Source organism: Trachurus japonicus, chromosome 22 (genome assembly GCF_045865225.1).
Source record: "Trachurus japonicus isolate A0001 chromosome 22, Traja_1.0".
NCBI classification, from domain to species: domain Eukaryota; kingdom Metazoa; phylum Chordata; class Actinopteri; order Carangiformes; family Carangidae; genus Trachurus; species Trachurus japonicus.
The window spans coordinates 14,393,218-14,415,291 of NC_140928.1; the positions used below are offsets into that span (position 1 = coordinate 14,393,218).

At 40.5% G+C, this 22,074-nt stretch overlaps 1 protein-coding gene across 2 annotated transcripts; it reads left to right on the plus strand.

Moving 5' to 3' along the window:
- The first annotated feature begins 208 nt into the window (after positions 1-208).
- Positions 209-20,625, plus strand: wdr25 (WD repeat domain 25). 2 transcript variants are annotated; one of them, XM_085767551.1, is made up of 7 exons: positions 209-328; positions 1,007-1,740; positions 7,002-7,149; positions 16,373-16,503; positions 17,990-18,160; positions 18,867-19,007; positions 20,237-20,625. In XM_085767551.1, exons 2-7 carry the CDS (start codon positions 1,021-1,023, stop codon positions 20,456-20,458), a joined length of 1,533 nt encoding a protein of 510 aa, XP_085623677.1. In that variant the 5' UTR covers positions 209-328; positions 1,007-1,020; the 3' UTR covers positions 20,459-20,625. The 2 variants fall into 2 exon arrangements, with proteins under 2 accessions (XP_085623677.1, XP_085623676.1); XM_085767550.1 differs by lacking the exon at positions 209-328 and having other exon boundaries at positions 1,004-1,740.
- The last annotated feature ends 1,449 nt before the right edge of the window (positions 20,626-22,074 follow it).

Here is a 22,074-nt window from a genome sequence, read left to right on the forward strand (position 1 = left end):
CTTCCTGTTTTTTTTTTTTTCAGATAAACCATACGTAAATCCAAAAGCCTAAATATAATGTTAGTAAACTTAAAGCGGTGTATATCGGCGGGGTGGGACAGCCCGTTCGTTCCTACCGGTCGCTTTCAAAATAAAAGTTCAACACTTAGTTTGACGAACACGAGGCCATTGGCCAAATCGAATCTTCACTTTTATTCTGAAAGGTTGCTTTACTCGGTTGGTTTAGCGGGATGTTGTGACCAGGTGTGTGACTATCAGCACTAGCAGAGAGTAACTTACCTTTGCTGTCGGATATTGATGGTTTTACTGGGACTGCAAGAGTAAAGTGGTAAACGCAGATTCACTGACATATTTTTATTCCTTTGTATAAAGTATATTTGCGTCAGTAATGCAAACGACGCCAATGGATAGACACGGCGTTAAACTTCAGGGTTTAGCTCATCATCGAGTCTGTACATTTATAAGTCAAGTTAACAAGTACAAACAGTCTAAGTTAGCTGCTCTGTACGTTACAGTGGTATAAATTGACTAGCCTGCAGTTTGCTCTCTGCCTGATTTGGCTTTTGTGTTGACAACTACACGTAACATTGTTAGCCTTTCATGCCAGCTCGGTTCAAATCGAAAGTCTGGGCTCTTATTTTTTATGTATTTATTTATTTTTACAAATACTGTCCTGCCCTGCTTCTTTTGGTGTATGAAGATGGACCCACAGTGTTTCCTTCTCTGTTCCTCCCAGGCTGTTTGTCTGGTGCACGGAGGTGGGTGAGCACTACACCTCACTGGTGACCAGAAGGGGAAAAAAAATTGTATAGAAAGCTGTGGTAAAACTGCCAGGTCACGTTATTTATTTTTTTGAAATGTCAAATCTACCTAAAAGTGACAGATGTGTATTCTATTTTCAGGTGCAGAAATCCCACCAACCACTAGATGTCATACTTGGGTTGTTTTATGGAATAACCTCACTTTGACACACCAGCAACAACTTTTTTATCTCTTTTTTTTTAAGAGTGTCCTTTGAAGATGTCTTCACTCGTGGCCTATGAGGATTCAGAGTCAGAGGATGAATCTCTGGATCAAACGGGAGAAGGAGCATTAGCCTCTGTCCAAACGGGCTCTTATGAACAAAAACAAGAATCTGTGGTGTGTGACTCAAATGTAACAACCATCACTCAAAGTTTTACCCAAGACCCTCGGGATACGTTGTTCGAATATCATGGGAACGTCTTAGAAAGAACAATTTCCTCACTACCTCAGACTTCGCTGCCACAGAACTGTTTTGACAGGGGCAGGGCAGCACAGCATAAGCATTGTAGAGATGCTGCAGCTCCTCTGTGTTTACCTGTGACTCGAGGGATGAGCTCACCACAGCCCACTCTTCCTCGTGTGCCACAAAGCTTTGGTGATGGGATGAACTCAGCAAAGAGACACTGCCCTCTCCCCCCTGGTGTCAGACCATACATCCCCAAGAGACAGAAACTTGCTACTTCAGTAGAGACTGTGAAGCCAACATGTCCAGCAGAGCAAGACCCAGGGAATCAGACCAGGGAAGGGCAAATTTTCTCAGATGTCTCGGCTATAGTGAAGCCGTATCTTGGTCTCAAGCCCGGCACAGCAGGCATACCAAGAAAACTTCTGATGACCCTGGGGGGGCACCAGGGCCCAGTCAACACAGTGCAATGGTGTCCTGTGCCTCATCTCAGCCACCTGCTGCTGTCTGCATCCATGGACAAGACTGTCAAGGTAATAACAGCCCCAATAAGGCTATCACTGTCTTCAGCAAAGATGTGTATTAAACGCTTAGCCAAGGGGGATATAAAATAGTAGAGAAGGGATACAGTGTTCTTCCATGTATTTGCACTGAATTGTTATTTAAATCAAACTGTTCGCAAGCTTACTTATTAGTATCAGTTCAGTGTGACAAGATATACCTGATCCGGGCCCGCAAAAATCCATTTATTAGTATAGATTCAGACAGGTGCCAAGTGCATCAAGGAGGTCTTACAGGATAATCACTTTACCTGACATTCAGTGTAACTGGCGCGGTGTTACAGGCAGGGAGATAATGTCTGCCCTGCTGCCTCGATTTATAGATGCACCATAAACTACTTTCTTTAGAATCAAATCTGTCACTGTCAGTTGAATGTATGTCAGGACCCGTGGGACCTCCTATTTCTCTTCCTTTCTCTCCCCCTCCCCCTCTTTTTCTGTGTTACGCACCAGGAAACAATCCCTCATTTCCCTACTGTAAAGGTCAAGCAATGCAGGTGCCTGCCACTGACTAAATATTTCTATCCCAGAACAAAATCACCTACCTCACCAATATCCTAGGAGGACTCTGAATAATTAATAATTTAAATATGCATGAGATCATTTGCATAACCGTACACGTGCAGCAGTATGGCAGCCACCTCTTCTGGATTTGAGAACGGGCTGGTTGGAGCAGATGGTGAAGACTAGAAAAGAAGGGGTAAAAAAAAAAACTTGTTTGTTTGTATACAAGGAATTTCGTTCGGTCTCTCTCTCACTCTCCCTCCCTCTCCCTCTTTCTCTTTCTTTCCCTTTCTCTCCAGTAACTGTGTCAGGTGTGTTCTGTCAAACCAGAAGATAGAAAAGCATGAAAACAGTCTTACTTATCTGTGAATTAGCCCCTTGAGCCATGTTCTCTTTTTGAATAAAAGTTTTTTTTCCCCCTTAAAGTTCGTACTGAGATAATAAACTCACAGGAGTTTCAGTTGTCAGAGCACCACATGTTTCAGTTTGTTGGAATCAGACTGGGATTTTATTTGAAATTGCAAGAAGCTATAATTATATTACATAACCAGGGTTTTCCCTGAGTTTTTTTTTTTTTTTTGACCAAAGTGCCAAAGTCCCGTACAGCAGGGGGGCACATCATGATACTGTCAGATATTGTCCCCTCATCTATTAAATATGAAAGGAGGCTCCCACATGCTTGAGTTTTACACTGCTGACTTGTATTAACAGACGGGTGACAGTTTCCCTCTATTGTGGGAGACATGACCAGTGTGACAACTAACCTGTGTGGCAAGGCGCTCCGGTCTCCCCACAATAAAGTGCAGGTAACCATAGCAACAGTGCTTTAGTTTTTCACTATGATAACCAGTTAATTAAGTCCAACCACATTTTATATAAAGTATACACTTTGAAAACATCAGCATTGATTATTTGTAGACCTATTGATTAATTGTCAAAAAGCAGTTTGTTATGTAGTTAGGGCCACAGCTAAGCATAATGATTGTGTTCATCTTTCTGTTCAACTTTATCAAATCCATTGCAATTCTTTATAAAGCCCAAGCTTTCCTCTCTCAACAATCATTAGTCACATTATATTATGCATTAAAGCTCCAGTTGGTAAGTTGACGAAAGTGAAAGTAAACTCCGCGACTTGGTCGGAAATTTCAAGACAATACTCCGTCAGGTCCCTTTATGAACCTCTGCCAAGCGCCCCACACACACACAGACACACACAAAGTAGCCATGAACGCACCCACAGAGAAAAAAAAAAAAAAAAAAAAAGATGTACCGTATCCATAGCACGACGTGTAGGAGCGGCGATTGGCTGCTCCTCCTGCTCCCTCTACCTGACTGGTGGAGAATCGTCGGGCGCGGTGGATTTTGGCAAATACGATTACAGGCTGTAGGTGGAGCCAGAGGAGTTGGATTTTGTCCTAAATTACTCATTTAATGTCTGACCATCAGAATATAGTGACAGTTCCCGCAAATATGACTGAATAATTGTTACCAACTGAAGCTTTAATTGCCCCTTATATGACATATTGCATTGAGGTCTGGGGAAACACATACAGAACAAATACAAATTCTATTTTTTTATTGCAAAAAAAGGCTATAAGAATCATCAGTAATAAACCTTTCCGTGAGCCAACCAACTCACTATTTAGTCACCTGAACATTTTGAAATTCAGGGACTTAGTTGATTACATTACAATAAAAGCAAAAAATAAACTTCTTCCTCAAGATATCAAGAATCTGTTTAAAATGAAGGATTCCAGTTTTAACCTGAGAAGACCACTATTATTTGAGAAACCAAAGACTCGACTACTGTAAAAAATCACTGTCTTTCTGTTAGAGCGGTTAACATCTGGAATAATTGTCCTGAAAATATTAAATTATGCTGTACTCTAGTCAGCTTTAAAAAACTTTTTAAGAACAGCAAAATTTCTCGTTACAGTATGGAAAATTAAGTTCAATGATTTTGTACTATTTTGGGTTATGCGCTGTGTACAATTCTTTATTTTGTTGTGATCAGAAATTTAAGTGTACTGATTAATTTCAAATGTCTGTGATCTGATCCTATTGTATTAATGCGTATATACATATATTATTTTATTTTATTTTAATTTTTTAAGGTAAAAGGGGTAGGGGTATATAAGCTTTGGCTTCAACCTACACCCTTTCGGTTATATAAGCTTGATATACCGAAATAAATAAATTCATTTATTCATTCATTAATTATCCCAGTCAATCTGAAATCACTTCAGTTTGGGAACACTGGAATGTTCTCCAGAAAACTCATTTGTGAAAATGTGGCATTGTCTATTTTCTGGTAACATAATAGCTTTCCATACATTATTGTTTATTTATTGACATACAGTACAGAGACGGTGATCATGTATTTTGGCACTTTGTCACAGCTTTTCTGTCCGGCTGAGTACAGACTGAGAGAAGGAGTAGGCTACACTTAATAAAGTCTTCACACTCTACTCTTTGTATTTCTTCACCGACACCCTTCAGGCCTCCGACTCCTCTTCCTCCATCCTGTCTGTCACTTCCTCAGTCTGACTATTATTATTCCAGCCTGTTTGCAGCTGTTGTCACCATGGCTACGGCAGGTGTAAGGCAGCAGTTTTAAGTTGATAACACGAATACCAATTTAGTTTTAATTACCGAGAGTCATTTAGGAAGCAGATTACTCCAATGAGTCATCCGCGAGGATCCGCTCAGCGTGTCTGTTAAGTGGCCGGTGAAATTAAGGGGGATGCAAATAAACAAGCGCTCAATTTCAACCGTGCACAGGTCTCACATTGTGCAGGATTATTGCAATTGTGTGTGAAATGAATGGTGTTGTTATGGTGCATAATCATTAACACTGTCATTCATAGGGAGCAGGCTCAAGACGGGGCTTAGGCAACACAACACTTTGTCGGACTTGTTATGTAAAAGTCTGTGTTTAGCTGAAAGCTTTTGTGACTATAGATGCTGCCATCAGTTGCTGTTGAACAGATTTTCATGTTACCTTGAGATGGCAGTGTTTCCCTAAGCCTAAGATCTTACAAATACTTTGAATAGCCTGTTGCACAATGAATGGAAATATTCTTAATAGATGGATGCACCTCTCCAATATTTAGCTTTTTAGCAATCAAAACTGTGAGTCCCTCCCTCTGTTTCTCTCTTTGTTACTTGTTTTTCCACCCTGAAGGCATCTCTGGCATTCTGTTTGTTAAACCACAGCCTGCTGGATTTATATGTCTCTCTCCCCCGTCCATCTTTCTTCCCTGTCTGTCTCTTGTGGGAGCTGTGGCACAGTACTTCTCAGTGTGTTTCGTATGCTGTATGAGGGAGTCGTATTTAATAATGAAACACAGAGAGGCAGTGAGGGATCTGCAGCGCGGATCTTCAAAGATCCTCTGTGGCCCTGGCAATGCTGGGGAAGTAAAAAAAATACTTAATCATTGCTGTAATACCTCACCTCAATGGACACCAGACCACCCACTGTTTTTTTAGGCCGGGCCTCAGGGAGAATCCTTTGTCCTTTGACATGTCTGACAGAATATCAGTTATCTTTACAAGCACAGAATCTGATGAAAACCACGTGCAGTATCAACCAACTAGTTTGCCAAGTGATCTTCCTTGAAACACAAAAACACCACACCAATGATTAGAGGACAAAGCTAAAATTGACAGTAGAGCAATATTGCATATTAGCACCTCTTTCATAAATCAGGTTACTTTTTACAGCCTGTTTTGTACTTTATTTAGACCATGATATTGCATTTCAAAGTGGCAAAGTGTAGATACTGTAGCATTGTTACAGTGGGCACGGCAAACAGAAGGCAGCTTGGTGCTTTTCTCCTCTTCTCTGTCTCTAATCAGAGAAATCGCTAATAGTATAAAACCATTAAAGCCATTATACCCCATGGGGAACTGATTTATAGACTCGCTCGAAGGTAATTAGTCTAAATAATTCATCACAAAGGTTGTTTTGCTTTTAAATCCTGCAAATGAGCCTGATTTGTAAAGGTATTATTCCAATTTATCCAGTGCCTCTTTGTGAAATAATCCCATTTTGTTTTATTACAATAGAAGACATGTGAGGAAAGCATAGATTACATCTCTGTCAGCTTTGATAGAGACAGACTGCATACTTGTCTGCACAGGAAGGATTTTCAGTGCTGGAGGACACCTTACATGCATGATTTGTAAAGGCTTAGCAAAAAAAAGTCTTTATCTTTTCTTCTTTTTGTGAGGAGTGCAGTGGCCGCCAAGTCTGACCTGCAGTATTTGATTGTCAGTAAACTTCCTTGAAACATCATCCAAAGCATTCCAGTCCTTTCTTCTTGTTTGTGTGAAGGAAACACAGTGTGTCAGTGCTGTCTGATGTAGCTTCTTTTCCTCTGCTTCTTTTTGTCATACTGCATGTTGGAGACATTTTAGTCTTTTAGAAAATGCACAACACTTTTTTTTTTTAAATCACATAACTGTTTTTTCATTCTTATACTTAAATAAAAAGCACCATAAAGACTTAGTACATATTTATTATGTAATCTTTTCCCAATTGCTCATTAGTGACACCAGTTCTTTTCCATAGGGGTTGTTATGTAGTATACACACCATGTCTTTCATGCAGTGGTGGCAGAACAATGAAAGCTTTCTTCCAGAACTATTTATGGTAAAAAAGACTTTGCTGCCGCAGGCGAGGTTTAATTTGTGACTTTGTCTTGATTCAATGTGACCACGTCTGGCAGGTGTGGGATGGAGCAGAGAGCGGGCGATGCCTCGGGGTTTACACCTGCCATTCAGGAGCTGTTCGTGATGCCTGTTGGACCCCCTGCGGGCGACACCTTCTCACTGGCTCATTTGACAACACGGCTGTGATCACAGACGTGGAGACAGGTGAATAGCAACACTTTTTCTCTGCAGGTCTAAGGAACACGATGTCGCATAACAAAGCACTAGATTTACTTCTTCAAGTATTTCAATGTGAATTTGTCCTCAACTGAACTGAACAGTAAATGCAATGCTGTGTTTCCACAGTCCTGTGCTTCTCATCTGTAGCCAGGTACACTGAAACAGGACAGCTGTGGTGTTTCCTTCAAATATAAAGGGGAAATTTATATTTTAAAAAATCTTATACGCTTACTTAATTGAGCTGCTGTTCGTTTTCTTTGACCATATTGCTGAAAAACAAAACTTCTCGGCGACTTTACTTCATGCAAATTCAGAATTGGTGTAGTAATTTATGTATGGACTGACCTTAAATTCTTTGGACCACAAAACCTGTTAAGCTTATTGTACCAATTGCAAAACTCTTTCTCTTTCTGTCTCTGGCCTTGTCTCTCCTTCTCTCTCCCTCCTCGCTGCAGTCGTGACCCATTTCAAGGGCCACCACCTTCGAAATCAGTATTTCTAGAGCAAATACATCATAACTGGTCAACTAACTCATTCCAAAGACTCATCCAAGTGCAGCCAAGAAACGCTGGCTTGCTTCCCTTAATATTTAAATGAAACAACTGGTATTCCCTTTAAACCTGTGGTGTCCCAAAGTCAGCTGGGTCCAGTCACTTTTTAAATTGTAAATTTGAGCTACGTCAGCTCATAAAGTTCAACATTTCTGAGTTTTCAGAGTTTGTACAGTAGTGATATGCCTCCCATAACTCTATTATATATGTAATGACTTTAAAGGTGTACATGAAGTGAATAACCCCCTAAAAAAAAGCCTCTAAAATGGGACACTGTTTATCTCTGTCTCCCCTAGTATCTCAAACTCATATCACACACTGACACACATGCTGTATATGTTCAAAAAACATGTTTACTTTCTTAAAAGCTTGCAAGTGAGGAAACTTTTGTTTACCAACAGTAACAATGTCAGCCAAATCCACAGGCTCGGCTGTCGCTGTCCCTTTTGTGAGTTCACACAGCATTTTCAAGGTGACAAGGAGACATCAATAATGTGATTTGCGGTGGAATTACTTGTTTTGTGTTCATGTAATAGGCATGGCAGAAAGGATTGAAACAACTCATGTAGACAATCAACAACATGATCTGTTACTGCTTTCACTAACTAGAATTTCTTTCATCTGAAATCTTTGATTTTCTCGACACCTTACGACCAAAATGTTTGTAAGAGTTTCTGGAAAAAACTAAAGAGTCACCAAGGACACTCTTATAATTAAGCTTGTTTTGGTCCCTCCTGTCCATTCACTAACTAACTCGCAATAGTGACATACACTCTGAAAAAAACCAGAGAGGCTCAGCGGGACTTGCGGACATACAATAGACATTGTTTCGAAGCCCTGTGGCATCTACATCTCCAGGGTCAACACATTGCTGTGCTGACTTGCTGCCGTTTGCACTTCCCCTCTCAGCATGTCTGTCAATACTGCCAATAAAGCCTACCGGATAATAGCTTGGCCAGCCCATTAAACACACAGGCAGCTCCAGGAAGGGGATCAATAATGGATACATCACCACAGGAGCAGCCACCATGACCTTATACTGGAACGTCACCTAGCACAACCATAAACAAACAAATGTTTATTTTGGCCTTATACTTTGGTAGCTGCAAGTGTCTTGCTCAGCATGTACGAGAAAACCCTCACCAATCAATCCTGCAACAGCCTTTCTATTTTTTAGTAATATTTTATTATTCTTACTCATATTCCTACTGCTGTTATTACTTATTTGTGTATGAAATTGAATAAACCATATTGTTTCAGAGGGTGACAATCTGAAGATGTGTGCTGGCATGACAGAGCAATAAGAATGTATTCCTTTAGTAGCACGAGATGAGTACGATTTTATTTAGTTGCATATTAATATGGGACTTAGGAATTCCAGCCCAGTTTCTGCTCAACTGTGGGGCAATTTACTGTGGTAGAGCTAAGACCACAGCACCGGCACTTTAAAACCAATCATACTCGATCAGTTACTAGAACATAAAGCTCAAGCAGCATGCATAATTTGCCCCATAATAATTTAAACACAGACTGACATAATTGTGTTTCCCATCACAACGTGGTAAGCTATGACTCCCATGCTTCCAGAGAATTTATATTTCTGACTGATATGACAAGGCTACGCCGAGGTGTTGGCATAATTGTGACAGGGATATTTGGAAAGTTAATGCTCCCAACATTCATGTTAAACACTATCCCCACCAAGAGTGAAGGGATGCTGAGGGACCTGAGTGTTTGCCAACTCATTGTCAGACTAATCAGGATTAATTTGATCTTTACCCACTTCACAGTAATGCTGTGCCGCACGACTCTAACAAGGGCGGCAGCTGGGCTTATTCTGCTCAATTGTGCTCTCTTTGGATAGTGGGAGTCTTGTAGGACACCTGACCTCTTAGTGCACCACAGTAAGCCTAACAATTGCTGCACCAATCGGTATGTTTACAGAGAAATGGAATTATAGGGGGGCCTATGCATTCAGAGTACTGTTGTGGGCCCATTTTCCTTGGCTATCTTTGCAGTTGTTCCTGTGTCCAATTTAATTTGTAGAATCTTACATTCAGTCCCCAGTGGGCCACAGGCAGGCTGTCACAGCTGAATAGCAATAGTAGAGGGCGAGGAGGATATAGGGCGGGAGAGCAGGTTAAGAGACATAATGCAGAGAGAGAAAGGTAGGGGGGAAGCAAGAATGCAAGAGAAAAAAAATCAAAAGAGGCAGAATATATTCAGAGAAAGGAAAACAGAGAGAGTAGGAGTTGGGGAGTGGAATAAATGAATTTCATCTGGAGGGCATTTGTGTGAAGTGGCAGCTGTTGTCCAATGCTTTCACGGCTGTCCTTGGAAAAGCTGATTGGTGGTGGTTGGCGTAGGGAAATATTCCCATATGCCCACTGGCTGCCACAGGTTGATGTGTCAGATCATGCGTGTGTGTGCAGAACTTGAGTTTTCTGTCCAGATCCCTTCAGGTGCTGGCAGAAAAAAGGAGGTCGTCTTTGCTTTCCAAAAACCAATAATACACAAAGACAGTGCCAGGCGCTGGAGTAGTCTTGTGCATTGCCCTTCCACCTCATATCGCCTTTGCAGAGTCATGGTTGATGAATGCAGCTACAACAAGTTTGGTTGTAAGATGTGGTTTCTCTTTGTTGCAGTGCGTTACTTTTAAAAATGAGCTACAAGCCATATTGCAAGGGCAAAATAATGAGTCGCACTGTGATGTCAAGTCTGGGGTCAACTCACAGAAATTGTTTGTTTAAAACATGCCAGTATATATCTGAGCCAACTGGCAATCCAATGCAAGAGAAGTGCTTTTATTATGTGCACCAGAGGCCTCTAGCTCAATATTGTGAACTGGGACAGGGGGTTTGCTTTGCACATACAGTAGTAACGTCGATATAATCACTTAACTTAGTGTAACAAACCTGGAATACACTTTTCTTTGATATCTGTCACTTTACCAGAACATCTCAGGAAACATTTATTTCCTGGCTTTATAAACACTGAGGACTTGCGCATTTCATGCCAGGAGCAGCACACACACATAAACACATGCGCACACATACACATACACATACACATGAAGCGTTTACTCCAAACGCCACTGGCAAGATCTGCATTTTGACCTAGTTTGAAAGCTTTATTTTACAGTGGTTACCTGCTTGGTTTCCACACATTTTACCCTGATATGTGAAATGAAAAGAAGACTAACCAGTGTTTTAAAAAATTAGTAAAAATCTGTGGGTGATAGACGATACATTTGATATGTGGTACATTTATAACATACATTTGTGAAATAATGAAAAAAAAAAACTGTCAGTGTTTCTATGGTGGTACGCTTCAGAAGCTCCCAACATGAAGTAGGAAGTGTTCCCAGAGGCCTGTGCATGCCATGTTTTGGAGCTGCTTCATACATAATTGTGTTTTATAATATATATAATATATAGTTATATATCACTCTTTATTAGGGAAAAAGAGTGAAAATTATCGTCACTTCCACTTTCAGAAACCTCTGACCTGCTTTGAAATGGGCTGGTGCTAATTAAGGACACGATAATTGAAAGAGATTCCTACTCAAATAATCAAGGAAAAAGAAGACATTACAATTAGGGAAGCACCAATGCATCGGCTGAGCAGATATTCGCTTCATTGACTGCCATCGGCCATCAGAAAATACTGATGGCAGTGACTGATTTTTATCTGTTATGTGGCATATTGTGCTGACTCGGAGGGGAAGCCTGTTTTTTTTCCTCTTTTTGGGGGTGTGACTCTGCCGAGACGCCAGAGGGCGCATGCACGTTCAATTTGTCAAAGTTAAGTGAGCGGAAATGTAGGTTTTTTGTGAGTAATGAAGATTTCTTGGTTTCCTTTAAAAGTGGAAAAGTGGAATAAACACTGGGGAAAAAAACATCGATATTGGTATTGGTATCGGCCCAGAATTTCCCTTATAGAAAAAATATTACTTTATGGCAATTTTAACAAAACAGTCCTCAGTTTTGACTTTTTAACTATATGGTATTTTGGAAACTTGATAACATGTAGTTGTATATTTTAGTGCAGTTAAAGTCCAGTGGTTTTTTTCCTGTGCTGCCTGTAATGTTGTAAATCTTCACTATATTTGGTGTCGTGATCGTCTGCTATAAAGGGACTCACTGCGGCTCCACAGTAGGTCTTAAGGCTTTATTTGTTGATGAAACCTGCCGTGGATGATTGAAGGAACTTTTCACCTTCACATTTACAGGGTTTGGCACATGGTGAATGTGAAATATGTTTACAGATATAAAGTAGTTATAGACAAGGCTTATTAAGACTTTCCAGAAGTATTTTTTTTGTATGTGTTTTTTTTTCACGAACCTAACCTCGCCTGATGTGCAGTGACAGCACCCTGCTTTGGTGGATCTGGTAATGAGGCAGAATATCCACTTCATCCTGCTTCCCTCTGCTCTAAGGGGCTCATCCCTGCTGTCCCGATCACACCTAATGTCCTCCTGTCTATAGTCCGCTGCTGTGCGTCAGCTCTTCTGCATGATAGGAGCTTGTTCATAACTACAAAGTGAACTATAGCAAGGAAGGGACAGATCACTACAGTCCTCCCTTATCTCCCCTCTCCAGCAAGCTAATTAATCTTGCTTAATTAAAACATGACAAGGCCCAGTTTATTATGAGGAGAATGTTGATTTCTCATCGTCAAACATGAGTTTCAAATCTCGATGACACATCTTCTCCATATCGCTACGGGTAAGCCAATTAAGCTGGAAGTGTGAGTCTGACGAAATTGCCTGTTAAAACTTTGGATCAATGCAATCGAATCTGGGTTTGTGCTGGTCCACCATTAAGTGAAAGAAGGTCCATTTCTGCTGTACTTTATTAGCTGTGACTCATTCTTCTCTTTTAAAAAAGACTGTGTGGGGAAAATCCAAGAACAAGTGTGTAATGAAGTGCGTTTTTGTTGTTGGCTAACTGCCTTAGACTGTTTTCGATGTGGTCCTTTGTTGTTTGTTGGATGACTTAATGAGGAGCAGTTGAACCCTGAGGTATGCTGCTTTGCATAGCCTTTGACGGAGCTGTTGGCTCATAGTCTGTCTCCGGCTCCCCGTGTAGCCTTCTTCATGGCTTACCCAGGAAACTCATTTTTGGTTGCACCCTGTCAGGCTTAATTATATTTAAGCCCCTCAGTGTTTTTGTTTTGTTTTTAAGTGCGACATTTTTTAATTGATTTAGATAAAGCCGCCTCTAGCCAAAACAGTAGTTCCTCTTTTCTATATCACTACATCTTTGTCAGTTTAGATTATCTTTTTGTCTTGAGCAATATTTAAATCAAGTGGCTTCTCAGAGACTGATAACCATGATGTGCTGCTGTCTGGAAAAGACAGGGAGGCTCTGACAAACCAATGTGACAAACCAATGCTGTTATTTTGATAAATCCTGTCTCCCACCATCGTTACGTGGGGATATACAGTTGCTGTCAGTTAACAATGGGCATCTAATGATAAAGATAAAAGCTTTATTTTATCATGAAAAACCCTCAGTGCTGTCCTTTGAGATAATGCAAAGCATTTTTTAGACATGTGATCAAAACCTGCAGCCTTTACACAGGCCGTTGCTCCTGAAATGATCACTGAAAGCTTCTCTTCTCTTTTAGTTCAACACTCATGAATTTCTGAAGGCGCTCAGAGTTGCAGGGAACACTATCTTTGGTGGCGATTTACAGCAAGATTTACTATATCTTTTATTAGTGCGCTTGTTCTCAAATCACTCGGTTTATCAGCAAAGGCGACGGCACAATTTAATTAATTACAAACAATGTTTACTGCACAGGAGTGTAATGGGTTTCACAAGGAGGCCTGGGTCCTCACAGTCAGCGCAATTAATAGACCAAAGAGAAGTTTCAGCAGAATTCGCGTCTCGAGGGAAAATGTAGTTGAAATTTATGTTGTGTTTAGCTCAGTCTTGACAACTGAGAGAGATGGTATTTAATGAAGCTTTTCACGGAGCACAAACAGCAACAGTTTGTCTTAATTTACTAATTTAATTTAAAAGTGTGAATCTTTTCATTAGGGTCCGGGCAGCTAAGCTGCCGGGACACTATTGTATTCCTAGGAATTCTTCTTCTTTCTTTCTTTCTTTCTTTCTTTCTTCTTCCAAGGAAGTCATACTTCCCATGGGCGAAAACTCACCAAACTTCACAGAAACATCCAAACCCATGCCAGATTCACTCAACTCCAAGGACATGTGCCCCCCCCTCCTAGGGGGGGCACAATAAGCGTTTAAATTTAAAAACTTTAAAAATTCCTACCAGACCAACGGTAGATGCTACAGTGTTGAAACTTCACCACAATGTAGCCTCAATACTGCTGAAACTTTTGTCCACTTAAACTTATAACAAATTATGAAGTCCATCACTCTGTTTTTTTCAATAACTGTAAAACTTTTAAAATGTATCTCCTCCCACAATTTTTGCTCAATTGACACCAAACTTGCTACAGAGCATCTCCAGACCGTCCTCCACAAAACTTGTTTCTCGGATTTTTGATTAAGCAAAAATTGAGCCTACAGTGCATGAAAACGTTTGACTGTAAACAGTACTGTAAACATATACCATCACATTCTTGCTAAATACATTTTCAAACTTCCTGAAAAAAAATGACAATATTCTGGAGTCATGGTTGATGAAGTGTAGCAAATATCAGAATTTTAATTCAAAAACTGAATTTTTGAGAACATTTTGAATTCTGCTCTCATGGGAACAACTGCAGTCAATGTGAGAGTGGAATTTATAAACATCATATTTTCTCTTATGAAGCAAAACACTTATCATGAAAAACAAATCACCAACATTTCCATGCTGTCAAGATGCAATTTATGTATTATCAGATTTTTGTTTAGATGACTGAATTTCTGAAATTTTGACCATTTCATCACAACAGCTGCCCGGGCACTGACTCACCTGAGTGGATAAATGAAGCTACACAGCAGGTCTCACTACAAGCTAATTAGCTCAGTGAGTTAGGAGCTGGTTCTTCGTGTCAGAGGCTGTGGGTTCGAGACCCAGCAAGGGTCATGATGATGATGACAGATCAAAATGTCAGATGTCCTCAAGCTGTTTTTCTGTCTTATGTATTAACAGATTTTTGTTTAGATAATAGAATTTCTGACTTTTTGAAATCTGCGTTCACAACAGCTGCCCGGGCACTGACTCACCTGAGTGGATAAATGAAGCTACACAGCATATTTCACTACCAGCCAATTAGCTCAGCGAGTTAGGAGCTGGTTCTTGGTGTCAGAGGTTGTGAGTTCGAGACCCAGCAAGGGTGATGATGATGACAGATCAAAATGTCAGTTGTCCTCAACACGAAAGACAAGACAATTGTCCTAATTATCGCGTCACAGAAAGCCTCTAAATTTAAAAATCCAAATAGCTTGGACTGGACCATGTGCGAAGGCTCCTAACATCTTAGATTCATAGTAGATGTTTGACAAATACATATCAGAATTTTACCTCAAAAACTGATTTTTATTTTTACTGTGGTTTCAAATCTGCCTGCACGACAGTGAATGGTTTACTCAATTTGTGAAGCCACTGTTGAACTGCCTCTTGTCAATTAGCTCAGTGCGATAGACAATGGTCTTTGGTTCCCGAGGTTGTGGGTTCAATCCTCAACTGATGCAAATTGAACATTATAAGGTCAACTGTCTTGTCTTCCTATTCTCCTGTTTGTTGCTCAGAATTGCCTAAATTTGCCCAAAAGTAGCCCGGACCCGACCCATCGCTGCGCAGCAGCTATAATTCTTTTTGAACTCACAGAAGATACCACACAACAACGCTTAGAAACTCAGATGTGCAGAGTCTATTGGTTTGTTCAGACAGATACTCTCTGGGCAGGGATAACAGCAGTAAAGCGATTGCACGGCCAGCCTTGGGACTGTTGAGGGCCGTAGTGGACAGAAACCAGCGGGGGGGGGGGGGGGGGGGGGGGGTCAAGGTTGAGACTGACATGAGTCCCTTACAGCAACACAACGCATAGGCAGAGATACACACTCCCCAACAAGATGTCGAACCTAGAAAGATCATGTTTCCTCACTATGTGAATCACAAACAAGCCATGCCGTGCTTTGTGTGTAACGCATGGGTGATTAGACCTACACTCAAGACAAAAATGTCTGTGAACTGGGAGTTAGTAACTACTCAGTGGATTATTGTTTCATGAATCCAGGAGATTATTATATATATATATATAATTTTATTCTCTACAACTCTACGTCTGGAAAGGATTAGCTACACAGTGTCAAATATAAACAGTCTTACTTTTTTAAAACATTCTGGGGCCTCTATTGTATTATGCAAAACTGCACTTTTCATTTAATTGATCTAAAGGACATGGTTGGTGTAAATATTAGTGGTCCTCTAGTAGTTCCACACCTTTTTCTTCAACTCATATAATTTTTCTTGTTGCGTTTTGAAAATTTCCCGAACTACCCAAATCAAACATTTATATGTAGGTTGCTCGCAGCTCTAAGAATCTCAGCTTTCATCTCAAGATATAACATATTAAACAGATGTCTTACTATAAGAGTTCACTGCCGACAAAAGCTGCAAAGACTCATTGTTTCAAAGCAGCATTGATCTTCTTTTTCTTCTTCTGTCTCTTATTTCTTTGCTTCTGCAGGGGGGCAGATAGTGAAATTGGACAACCAGTTCAAGGTGATGTGTGTGGCCCTGCATCCCAGCAACCCAGATGTATTCCTGTGCGGAGGTTACAGTTCAGCGGTCAAGGCCTGGGACTCTCGCTGCAGCAAGGTCAAACTTATTAACCTCCTTCCAGTTTATCATTTTTATTGACTCAGGTTCAGGCACTGTTGTTTGACCTTTATAAATCTAAGCTACAGTATGTAGGCTTTGAACACATCTCCTTCATTCACATCTCCCTCCTACACACTCAGATTTACACACAAGCTAGTCCACACTTGGCCTTGCACAGTGACCTGTGCTATATTTCACTAAAGGATCGTACTGCCGCATACACATGAGTAACACTACAGGTTTTTCTCGCTAATTATTCAAAACAAATTTTAATTTCATTCAGGGCTCATAAATTGCTCCCATGAACCTGCAACCTAATATTGCTATTAAGCTTAATAGGCTGTTTTATATGATAATCCTATTCACTTCCTCAGAATCTGAGTGCTCACATGTAATTTTTCCCTTCGGCAAACTGAATCGTTTCCTTGCCGGGTTGCAGACTTAATACAGCAGGGATTGCTTCTGCTAGTAGGTGTCAGTAAGAATAGCCGAGTGAGCGGACACCTGTCCTCAGCAAATAGGTTGTTAATGCTGTAGCGTCCTGACTGCCTGTCAGTCTTAGCCCAGGGCTGTGTGTTTCCTTTGCTGGGGCGGAATTACCCCACTAGATAAGAAAGGACTGAGACCAGCTCACCCACCCACAGGCACAATATCAAAGCCCTCTGAGGTCTGAAGTCTTTCCAGGAGGACTTGACAGGTTGAACTGGATGAAAGGGCTTGCTTTCAAATGTTACGTTACAGCTCATTGTAAAGGGCAAGCGTTAAAAGTTTGGGGAAAGTTAAAGAAGAGCAGCAGTTAAAGTTGTAGTCGAGGGTCAAAAGTTAAATTGTCTGATGTAGAGCGGAGCTGCTTGCAGCTTGCTCAGTGGCATTGAACCTAATCCGATCAAACACTGTGAAACTCTGATCTGATAAGACTGGGCTAACAAAGAAAGGAGTAAATAAACTGATCCCTCCACTCTAGATCATGACTGACTAAATCTCACCATCCTCTCATCTCTTCTCTTAACCTAAACAGACTGGAAGATGTTGATGTTTTCTATCTGCCTTTCTAGCTGTTTTTAGGTATTAATGATAATATGTTAGGGACCATTATCCAGTATACTGTTGCCATGGATGTGAGTTTAACTGCGCTGAAAAATCACGTTTTCTTTTAGCCTGATTTATTTTCTTCTGATTAAATTTCCATGAATTAATTGCTGAAATAATCAAAGACAGGGGCAGTGAATCAGAGGGCTGTAACCAGGTTACTGCTCCTCAGAGCTGAGTGCTGTGAACAGTATATTCAAACAAACAAACCAAAAAAAAACACTGCTGTGAAAACATCACAGATGGTTCAATTGAATTGCACCTAATGCACTGAAGGTATATACAGTACAGTATAACTACTACCCACTCAACTGTAGATTTAACTGCTTCTCTCCATTTTTTCCACTCTGAATTTTAAAGAGCTTGATGCTAATTTCTGTGTATTTGTTTTCAGATGGTGAAAGTGTACAAAGCAGGGATCCAGCAGACCTTGGACATCCTGTTTCTGAGAGGTGGTGTGGACTTCATAACAAGCTCTGACTGTGTGAGCAGAGACTCTGCAGACCGCACCCTCATCGCCTGGGATTACCAGACCACGGCCAAAGTCTCCAACCAGATCTACCATGTAAGGAAATCTGTGTGAATTTTAAAAAATAAAAAAAAGCCCCTGAGGAAACTTGTAGCTGATGGGCACAAATTAGCAAATAAAAGGCTGTTTAAAAGCTGTTTAAATCTTAACAGGCAAATAACACCTCCAATTTAAGGTGAAAATCATGAAAATGTGTGAACCTCCTGATGTGAAACAAGTTGGTAATGAGGCATGTGGTACTGGCATATTGCGACAGTTACACAGAGCCAAGTGTGTGCTCGACTAAGTGCCACCTATTTTTTAAAAAAAATGTGTTTCTTATAACCTTTGTGCTTTTTTTGTGCTGAATAAATTCTCATCTCTGAATCAGTGTTTCTAGAGTTGAATTGGTAATTTATTGTGCAGTTCAGGAAGTCCCAGGAAACCTGCAAATTCTCTACACTATGAATATTAATGAAAGGATGGAGAAAATAACAGGAGCTTTTTCGACATTGCTATATAATACAATTCATCACTGGACAAAGTGTGGCCCCAAAATTGACCACAGTGAACTGATTGCATTACATTTTAGAGTGTTTCTGTGACTTTGTCCACCCACTGCACCTCAGAACATAAGGCTCTTGCAAATTAATGGACTAGTTAACATTCAGCTGACTTCATGGTTAGTAACAGCAAGAAAAGGTCAAAGGATGAATTAATTTTATTCCCCTCTGGATTTTTTCCCTCCTCATTTGGCCTACAGGAGAGATACACATGCCCGAGCCTGGCTCTCCACCCGGTGGAGGAGTCCTTTGTCGCCCAGACCAATGGGAACTACATGGCGGTGTTCTCCTCCCAGCAGCCCTACAGAATGAACAAGAGGCGGCGATACGAAGGACACAAGGTCAGTAACGACTGTTGCCTCTGGGGTGGGGAGGGGGTTTCACTGGGCCGGATCAATACAGAAAGTGCTGCAGTCGGATGTACACTCGTATCCACACAAACCACTTCAGCACAAAACTGTGCAAAGGCAGAATAAACGAATACACACAGATGAAACAGCCACAACCTACACACCACATGTAGATATACAGCCTGCGGCAATTCCTCTACGGTCCCCTTCCCCGACACAAACACACTAAGTACAATACAATATTTCAACAACTGAGGGCAAAAGAGCAGAATGTGGCTGTTGGTTATAAACATCACTGACAACATGCTGAGCTGCTGCTGTGGTGTCTTTACTGTTGATTCAAGAAAAATACAAACATGGACAGGAAATAAATTGGTATCTCACACTACACAATCTGTTTTTCCCTGTTGTTGGTGACCCAGAGGTACAAAACACAACATTATAAAAAAACAAAACAGAGAAAAGAAATGTTCATTCTTTCAGGTCTAATAGTGCACGTGTTCATAACCAGTCAGTCTATCACATAACTTTTGATGACTAGTATTATTAACACTTAACACCATGTATCAATCATCAGATCATAAATCTGTCTCACATTATTAGTCCCATTGATTTTAATGGGGTACACAAAATACCACTTACCACAACGCAATATAGTTCAACAGCACCACAGTGTACAACCTCCTACACGATCATGAAGTTTAATCAACACCACTCTGGAACCATTTCAACACAGACTGAACATTAAAACCATAATGAAGGCATAATTTATAGCAAGGATGTTGCATTAGACGGCATGAGGTTACTGAGTGTATAGTGCAAAGTATATTGACTACTGAGCACACATGCTTTTGTCCAGGAACATCTTGTTCCACATTGATTCACACATTCAGACCTTGTGTCTGAACAGCACATTGTTGTTACACCCAACTGAAGTGGGGAAGGTTTAAGTGCCTTGCTCAAGGACACCTCAGAGGTGATAATAATGGAAAGGCGAGCACCTGTTTTACTTTTCCCAACACACTTTTTCTATGCTGGATACCAGTTGTGATCACATGCACATAGCTTCTTTAACCTTTCACTTGCTGTGGTCTGTAAGCGGCTGTATCACATTCATTAGGATGACATTTTATTATGCTGCAAACATAAAAATTTGTTGAAAAATTAGTTGAAGGTCAATGCATTCAATATAATATGTTGGATATATATTTTTGTGCTAGGTGGAGGGATACGCGGTGCATTGTGAGTTTTCTCAGGATGGAACTATCCTGGCCTCAGGGAGCGCCACTGGCTCCGCTCACTTCTACGACTACCACAACACTCGGCTGCTGCACACTCTCAACGCCCACAGCCAGCCCTGTCTGTGTGTGTCCCAGCATCCCGTCCTGCCTGCAACCACGGCCACCTGCGACTGGGCCGGTGAGATCAAGGTCTGGCACTGAGGACTGTGAATAAGGATGTAAATATGGAGTGATAAAAGTTATAGCAGGTTTGCAAAGAGAGGACTATATTAAGCTGCAAACTCGTGCACATCCATCTTTGAGACTCAATCATCTCTTAGCATGAGTTGATGTGAATGTCTTCCATTAAAAAAAAAAGTTTTTTTACACTGAGTATTTTGCAATGTTTTTGTATTACTTTAAAAACCACCCACATTTTCATGCCACTTGATATGAACTCACAATAGCACAAAAACAGCCACTATTTTATAAATCTGAATGTAAACATGTTGGTCATACTAGGCCGGTGTTGCACTGTTTTAATATCCTGAAACCAGGGAAAGTTAGAGATCAAAGGAAGTTTCTTTACAGTTCAAAGAGTGAACTATTGTTACAAGTTTTATCTGAAGTGGTGGGCGGTAGGGAAGCACACACACCAACAACCTCAGTGCTTTTGTACCCAGTTTTTCTCTCCAAATACAGCTAGAGAGATCATCATCACTATCAGCATCATGTTCTTGAAGTTTTTGTTAAAAGAAAACAAAAAAAAAATGTCTTTGGGCATTTTCTAATCAGAAGTATTTTTCATTGAACATTCTGCATACACATCACTTTTCTCTACGGCTTTTTGTTCTCTCTGGCTCTGATATGCCAGTTCCTTTCACACTGACAGCTTACAGCATCACAGAGATAACCAGAGATCTTAAAACTTAAGAAAAGAAATAGGTCAAAGTCTGTCAAAGCACTGCCAGGTTCTTCCACAATCCTGCCACTCAGCAACAGAGCACTTAAGTATAGACAGAAGCGTATGATCTTTATTCAGTATCGTGTACAACAGCCCTTAAAATACACACAGCTGTTTGGCAGTGAGGGAAAATCATATGGCTCGATTCTTTTCTCCTCCTTTCCCCTTTTTGTTTATAATGTAGTTAAATTGATCTCATAATCGTCTTCAGGGCCACTGATTCCTCACCTTTCTGTCAGACACAAGAGGCAATTAAAAAAGGCCTATAAAGTGAAAAAAAGACAAAATAATGAACTATGACCCCATCAAGAGCAGAAAATAGGGGTGCACTTTGGATGGACTTCTCAGAAAAGAAATAGAGCATCGACCGAATTGTTCATTTTTAACCAGCCAGAGGTCGTTGCATTTGCTATTAGGCCGATAAGTGTCAGTGAAGTGCAAAACTAATGTGAATCACTTCAGGCAACTCCCACCCACTTATCAGGAGTATGGCAGTCGGTTCACGGCAGAAGATGTAACAAACTCAGTACAAAAAACAAAGACAAAACACTTAACATTCCCACAGCTAATCACTGTTAATCACACTGACCTTAACTCAAGGAGGAAGTTAAAAAAAAGATGTAGGCTAGATAGTCTTGCATCTTCACAGGACAACAACAACCTTAAAAAAGGGGATGAGATAAATGAACACAAAGGGACATGACAAGTGTCCACAAGAAGATATTTTTAGGATCTTCAAGGTTTAAGGTAAAGTAAAATAATATCCACAGAAGTCTGCAATTTCTTAACAGCCATCTTTATTAAATAAATAAACATACAGCAAAAATATATAACCATGCATCAGACAAAACATGTTGACATTTAGACAGCTGGC

Excerpts from the sequence above, each read along its gene's own strand:
- wdr25 (XM_085767551.1), top strand. The coding sequence starts at position 1,021 with ATGTCTTCACTCGTGGCCTATGAGGATTCAGAGTCAGAGGATGAATCT. Across the intron at positions 16,504-17,989 it reads GGGACTCTCGCTGCAGCAAG|ATGGTGAAAGTGTACAAAGC; the intron begins GTCAAACTTATT and ends ATTTGTTTTCAG. Across the intron at positions 19,008-20,236 it reads GGCGATACGAAGGACACAAG|GTGGAGGGATACGCGGTGCA; the intron begins GTCAGTAACGAC and ends TTTTTGTGCTAG.